At 38.0% G+C, this 7528-nt stretch overlaps 1 protein-coding gene across 1 annotated transcript; it reads right to left on the minus strand.

The window, feature by feature from the left end:
• Positions 1–6352: 6352 nt before the first annotated feature.
• LOC141490628 (olfactory receptor 52P1-like) lies at positions 6353–7309 on the minus strand. The gene has a single exon (XM_074190745.1). It carries the CDS (start codon positions 7307–7309, stop codon positions 6353–6355), a length of 957 nt encoding a protein of 318 aa, XP_074046846.1.
• Between the last annotated feature and the right edge of the window lie 219 nt (positions 7310–7528).

A 7528-nucleotide genomic window follows, 5' to 3' on the forward strand; every position in this document is an offset into this window, starting at 1 on the left:
ATGTATTTCTGTTTGCAATTACTTTATTTAATAGCATAGTGGATCAGAAGGACATTGAGTGTATGTCTCAAGTGTGGTAAGGTGTAGTCATAGCAATAACTAAAACTTGAAAGGGCCACAGAACCAGTATGCAGATATCTAAGTAGGTATCTAAGAAAGGAATGAACATAGGTTCCAAAAAAACACATTCTAGTCAGTACTCTAACTCCAAACCATAGGTGATATTTATGTAGCATATGCTCTCTACACTTGTTTTCTCAAACTTTCCTTTGGGTTAGTAAATTTATAACAATAAGTGAAATGTAAGTATTGGGTTGAAATCTCTATTCCAGTTAACCATGATACATTCAGTAAGTGAGAAAACATCTGTTTTCACTAAATGTGAACAAGGGTTAGACATCTTCTTGGGTGCTACAGAAATCTATGCAAAAGCTTGCTCCTCTCCTCTGGAGGCTTGTGTAAAATCATTGACCTTATTAGAATTGGAAATTCCGGGAGTGGAGTGAAGAGAATGGTGTGAAGGCAGCATTTTCTGAGAACTCCAATTCCCCAAACCCAAAAGAAAACAAAGGATGGCTCTAGCCAAAATTTAGAGGGGCAGAATGCACAAAAAGACTGAGTGATAATTTTTCCCAGTTCAATATAACTTAGAAGTTCCACTGGAAAAGTGTGTTTTGCTAGGACCAGGGGTTGGGAAAAAAGCTGCAGCCACAGCCCAGTCCAGCCCAGCCCAGACCAGAGATCGCTGGCAACACCTTGAAGGGGTGGTGAGAGAACTCTGCTACAATAGAATGAGTGAGTCTTGGGTTGAGGAAATGAGTAAACAACAGAAAAAGAAGAATCTGGCCACAGAGAATTACTTTAGTCCTATGGAAACTCAAAACACATACTCAGATGACAACAAAAATGAAACTTCTCCATCAGAAACCTCCAAGAGAAATAGAAAATGGGCTCAGACTATGGATGACCTCAAAAAAGACTTGGTAAAGCAATTAAGGGAGGTGGAGGAAAAATTGGGAGGAGAAATGAGAGTGATGCAGAAAAATCATGAAAACCAAATCAAAAGCTTGGTGAAATACCAAAAAATACTAAAGAAAATAATATATATTAAAAAACAGTTTAGACCTAATGGAAAAAGCAAAAGAAAAGGCAAATGAGGAGAAGAATGCCTTAAAAAGCAGAATTGGCCAGCTGGAAAAGAAGCTAAAAAAGCTCTCTGAAGAAAATATCTCTTTCATATGCAGAAAGGAACTAAAGGATGACTTTGTAAGAAAGCAGGAAGAAATAAAACTCTGCTCAAAAAAGCCAAAAATTAGGAGAAAATGTGAAATATCTCATTGGAAAACCCAAACTCAAAAACAGATCCAAAAGAAATAATTTTAAAATTATTGGGCTAAATGAAAGCCACGACCAAGAGAAGAGCCTAGACTTCATTTTTCAAGAAATAATACAGCAAAATTGCCCTGAGATCCTAGAAGCTGAGGGTAAAACACAAATCGAGAGAATTCACCAGTCACCCCCTGAAAGAGACCCCAAAAGAAAAAATTTCCAGGAATATTATAGCCAAATTCTCAACCTCCCAAATCAAAGAGACAATTCCAAAAGCTTCCAGAAACAAACAATTCAACTACCTAGGCTCCATAGTGAAGATTACACAGGATCTGGTAGCATTCACATTATGGGCTTGTAGGGATTGGAATATGAGAATCAACTACCCAGCAAAACAGAACATCCTCTTTCAGGGGAAAAGATGGACTTTCAATGAAATGAGGGACTTTCAAACTTTCCTGTTGAGATGACCAGAGATGAACAGAAAGTTTGTTCTCCAAGTACAGGACTCGGGTGAACTATAGAGGGGGTGGAAGAGAGGGACTAACCATGAGGAACTTGATGATATTGAACTGTTTGTATTCCTGCACAAGAAGAAGACATTGATAACTCATATTAACTTTCTTATTTATAAGAGCTTTTGGAAGAAGAATATATAGACAGGACATAGGAACAAGCAGAATATAATGGTACGATGAGGTAAAGGGATGGAGTCAATGAGTGATGGGGGAAAGTACTGGGAGGAAGGAAAAAGAGATGAAGAAGAAGCGGAGAGAATTCACATCAGAGTCAAGGAAAAAGCTTTTTAAATGGAGTGGATGGGGGGAATGCAAGGTGGAATGAGTGAGCCTTCATTCTCGTTGGAAATGGCTCAAAGAAGAAATGAAACACAGACTTAATAGGGTGAGGAAATCTATCTTGCCCTGGACAAAGATGGGAGGAAAGGGATGAGATGAGGGAGAATGTGGGTAGGGAAGGGGGAAATAGGTGATAGAAGAAAGGGAAGATTGAGGGAGAGAGTACTCACATTCAACACAATTTTGGACAGGGCTAGGATGAAAGGAGAGCGAGAGAATAGAATAAATGAGAGTAGGGAGAAATAGAGTGGAGGTACAACTAGTAATAGCAACTGTGGGAAAAATATTGAAGCAACTTCTCTGGCGGACTTATGATAAAGAAAGCAACTCATCCCAGAGACAGAGCCATTGAAATCTGAACATAAAGTTCAATTTTTTTTCTCTCTCTATTCTTGAGGTTTCTTATCTTCTTGGGGTGGGGGTTATGTTTACTCGTATAACATTCAATTTACATCAATGTATGGCATGAAAAAAATATAGAGACTGTCAGACAGCCTTCTGTGGGGGAGAGGGAAGGGAGGAGGGGGGAAAATTGCAGAATTCATAACCTTGCAAAAAATGATGGGTACATATTACTATTGTATATAATTGGAAAACAAATAAAATACTAAAATGTTAAAAAAAAATTGGGAATTCTCAGGAGAGTCAGGAGAGTCAGTTTGAAAGTGTCAGTAAGTTTTTTCCTATTCCATTTTTCATCAGCAACCTTCCAGTGTCCCTGAAATAGTTGATTGCAAAGTTTACATTGGGACCTAAGTTCAAATAGGGTATAGATTTAAAGCTTCACAAAGAGACTATCAGGGAGTACATAGGGACTATACATACTTATGGAAAATATCCTGATTACTGTAGCAAGAGAAGTTCTGGAAGTGGTAAATTGCCCCTTTTGTATATGGACTTTCAAATAATTTTCCTGACACCTAATAACTGCCCTGTCATAGGTAATTCTCAACAATTCTGAGTGCTTCAGTTACATGCAGATAGTCATATGTACATCTGTGGGCATGATATTCAAATAAGATCAGTAATGCAAAATATTTTTGCAAATTTTTAAACTCTACATGAATGGAAGTCATTAAAACTCCATAAAAATGTAATTATTGTCATTATTATTATTTTAAAATAGCTTACCGGGTTAAGGCTCATATCATCTGCTCATTTCTCCTGAAATTTTTATTGAAAGTTCCAGATTGCTAAGTTTCTGTTCATTGAATTCAGTGCAACATGGTATGATGACAAGATGTGTTTCTGCCACTGACTTGCTATGTGACCTTTAGCAAATCACAGCTCATATGCCAATGCTTTGAGATCAAAGACTGTCTTGATTTCTATTATTTGCATCCCCATTACTTAGCACAAAGGCTTATACATAGCAAGATTTTGATAAATGCTTTTTTTTCATTTCATTTATTCACTCATTTGTTCATTTGTTGAAAGCATTGGAGTAGTGAACAAGAAAGCATGGAAATAGAATTAAGTTATGATGAGAGTGCACAGAGTCACTTCAGTGGGGTCTTCCATGCAGTCAAATAACAAAAATACATGAACTTCGATGGAAAATTAAAAGGGTAGATTGTGTCTTATGCAACTATACTTGATCCCCTTGCTTAGGAGGTTAGAAGTGAGACAAAGATATAATGAAGAACTATCCCGGCCCCCTCCAACAGTTGGCACTATGAGAGTGAAGTAGCTATGACATTTATACAAATACATAAAAGGAGGAAATACTAAATTGCCTGGAGCCTTGAAAAGAACTAAGATTCCTTAAATGTGGAGTGAAGAAAGAGGAAGTGCAGGCATGTGAAGCAATGGGATTGCATTTCTTTCCTCTATTCATTGGTAATAAAGCCTATATACAGTCACAGAGACAGGAGATGTAATATTTTCAGGGAAAATTTACTGGTTTTATTTGACTTGAAAGAATAGTACATAAAGGTGCAATATGCTGGAAAGGTAGGTTGGAGGTAAATTGTAAAGGACCTTAAAAATTCATGACTTTGTATTTTACACTAGAAATAATAAAGAACAACAAATTTTTAATAGGAGATATTTTTAATATCATTGTCAAACATTTCCTTGCCTCAGGAAGATTATTTTGGCAGTTCTATGAAGAACAGATTAGAAAGAGGAGACCTATTAGAAGACAATTACAATAGTCCAGAAAAACACTGATAAGAAGCTGAATTAAGATGGGGGCCATATTCATGAAAACAAAGAAAAAGATTGGAGAAATGGTGTAGACAGAGATTTGCCAAAACTTGACAATTTATTTGTGGTACATTAAGGAACTCTATGGTTGTGAATCTGGTGAATGGAAGAATAATAAGAGTATCCTCAACAAAGAAATTTGATCAAGAGGTAGGTTTAGGGAATGATAAGTTTGTCAACTGACCATGTAACATTTTATAAAATATATGTTTCTGTTTCATTAATATTGCTGGTACAGTACCTGGCCTGCTGCAAGGTAGTTTTTTTGTTAATCTTATCTTGACAAAGCTGAAAAACCATTTTTAGAATCATAGATTCCCAAACATTGAAAAAATTCCCAAGGTGGGGGGGACCTCGAAGGTCACCTACTTTTCAACCTGTAGCTAACCAAGAAACTCCATGAAATAGTCCATCCTATCTCTATATGAAGAATTACAATGACAAAGAATCTATTACCATTCTAGGAAGTACACTGCTCTGTGCTTAAACCATAGGGAAGTTTCTTCATAAAAATGTAGTAACATATACCACCCTATCATCCATCTGAGAAGGGCTTGAAAAATATTTCCCATCCATCCAGGTGACCATTGTCTTTAGAACTTGCTTCCATCACCCTAATGACAAGATATTTTTGGCACTACCTGGAAGAAAAGGCAATGGTCTAAAAAAGTTCTCCCAGATATATGAATTAGGTTGACAGGTATCAATTGCCATAGACCACAGAAATAAAAGGAAGATAGATTATGTCAGGGAAAAAACCTCCCAGCATATTTCCCATATTCATTATGATTATACTGATCACCAACTGGGCATTGCCTTGTTTAAACTGAGATCTGTTCAAAGGCCTTAGGTTATAAAGGCCAAGGTCTCCCACTGCATCCAGGGTCATCGCCAGTCATCCTGATCTATATCTGGGTCCTCTGCATGTCATGATATCACCTCCCTGATGTCATGGTCCTTTTCAAGAACAAAGGAAAAACAAAAACAGATTTCAAAAAGGAGTAGTTCAAAAACCAGAGATTGATCATCAAATTCTTCCATATCTCTAGTTCACACTTATGTCTGCTAAGCTGTTAACATCATTTTAGTCAGTGTTTAAAATGGTTCTTGAAGACCTTGAGCCCAGAGACTTTCTTGGTTGGTTTAGGAAACAACTCCTTATCAAAACTAGCAGTTTTATATTGAGAATAATTGTGTGACACTAAGACTTAAAACTTCTATCTAACCTGATAATAATTTTCTAGCATGTTATTAAAAAACAGCAAGGTGTCATCTCTGCACCAGTTTCTCAAGGTATTAATTTTCTATCAATTTAAACATGAATTTACAGAGACCAGTGAATGATTACAGAACAAAGCAAATATGTCTGTTTCCTTGGACATGACCAGAGACTTAAGAGCACCATGGTGAGCCACAGTGATCAGTCTGAACTTTGGAAGGGAATAGTCATTGTAGACATTGGTCATGATCAAGGTAGACAAAGATCAAGGTAGTTGATTTTCGAAGGTTTTTTGACATCCAACTTATGATCTTTATAACTTTAAAAGAACTTTTCTAGGGCCAAGAGATCACATTCCTTCCCAAGAACTTTTGGAATTGATGTTGAAAGAAAAGTCAAATTCAAGTTTCCTCAAAGAGCTTGGGGGTGTGCCAGAGAAGTCTGGGATTGTCTTTTCATGCTCTTCACCATGTGGTCTGAACTATGTAGTCCTTATCTCCCAGGTGAGAAACAAAATCTTGGCCCAGGCCTCAAACTCTGACCATTACATGGAGGTAGACAAACAGGTCAAGAGGAGCATCTTCAAGAGAGACCCAAATTGATCAATTGTATCAGAATTATCTCATTATGCTCTACACAAATTATCTACAATTATTTTGGGTCAGAACAGTATAGACAAAATGCATCAGGGTTTGCAAATAAGCCAACTATTAAACAAGGCATTGCTTGTAGCCCAATCCTAGTGGTTGGAAATTTTATCATTTTTCCTGAAGAAAAGGATGACCACTCGGTCACGAATCTGCTTGGTCTTTACACCATAGACTAGGGGATTAACTGCAGGTGGGACCAGGAGATATATGCTGGCAAAGATGATATGAAGGGATGGAGGCACCCTCTTGCCAATGCGGTGTGTGAGGAAGCTAAACAGTGCAGGTATATAGGTGATGAGAATTGCACAAATATGTGCAGCACAAGTGCCTAGTGCCTTAGAGCGGGCCTCCTTGGAAGAAAGACGAAAAACAGCCTGAAGGATCTTAAAATAGGACAAAGAAATAAGTCCAATGTCCAGAAGTATGACTGAAAGGGCCACAAAGATACCATAACTACGATTTATGTAGGTATTGGTACATGCAAGTTTCACCACAGCCATGTGTTCACAGTAGGAATGCCGTATAACATTCTGCGTACAATACCTCAGCCGTTTAATGAGCAATGGGCAGGGCAAAACCATAATGGCTCCTCGGGCCACACTTACCAGTCCTAGCCTAATGACCAAAGGAGTGGTCAGGATGGTAGCATAATGTAATGGATGGCAGATGGCAACATAGCGGTCAAAGGCCATGGCTACCAAAAGAGCTGATTCAGTGATGGAAAAGGTGTGAATTAAGTACATTTGAGCCAGGCAAGCATCAAATTCAATGACATGAGCATCCAACCAAAATATGTCAAGCATCCTAGGGGCTGTTGTTGAGGCAATGGCTATATCATCAAAGGCCAACATACAAAGAAAATAGAACATGGGCTGATGGAGGCTGGATTCTTCTCTTATCACAAGAATAATGAGGCCATTCCCCATCACAGTCATGATATACAGAAGGAAAACAGGTATGCTCAACCAACAATGGAGGAATTCTAAACCAGGAATACCAACCAAGAAAAAGGATGAGAAGTTGGAAATAGTGGTGTTGCCCTCCATGGTGTCGCCTCCATAGGCTATGATCTGTGGCTCACAGTGAATCCAGCCTGAAAAGTAAGAGGCAGAAGAGTAAATTGGTAAGCTAGAAACTTGATTGTTCTTCCCAATGAGACATAGTTCCACGCTCCCTATCAACAGACATGCATCCCCCAACCTTAGTCTAATTGTGGTGATAATCCTAGTTTCCATTTGGGTTTTTTTTCCCCTTATTCAAAGATA

Source organism: Macrotis lagotis, chromosome 1 (genome assembly GCF_037893015.1).
Source record: "Macrotis lagotis isolate mMagLag1 chromosome 1, bilby.v1.9.chrom.fasta, whole genome shotgun sequence".
Taxonomy (NCBI): domain Eukaryota; kingdom Metazoa; phylum Chordata; class Mammalia; order Peramelemorphia; family Peramelidae; genus Macrotis; species Macrotis lagotis.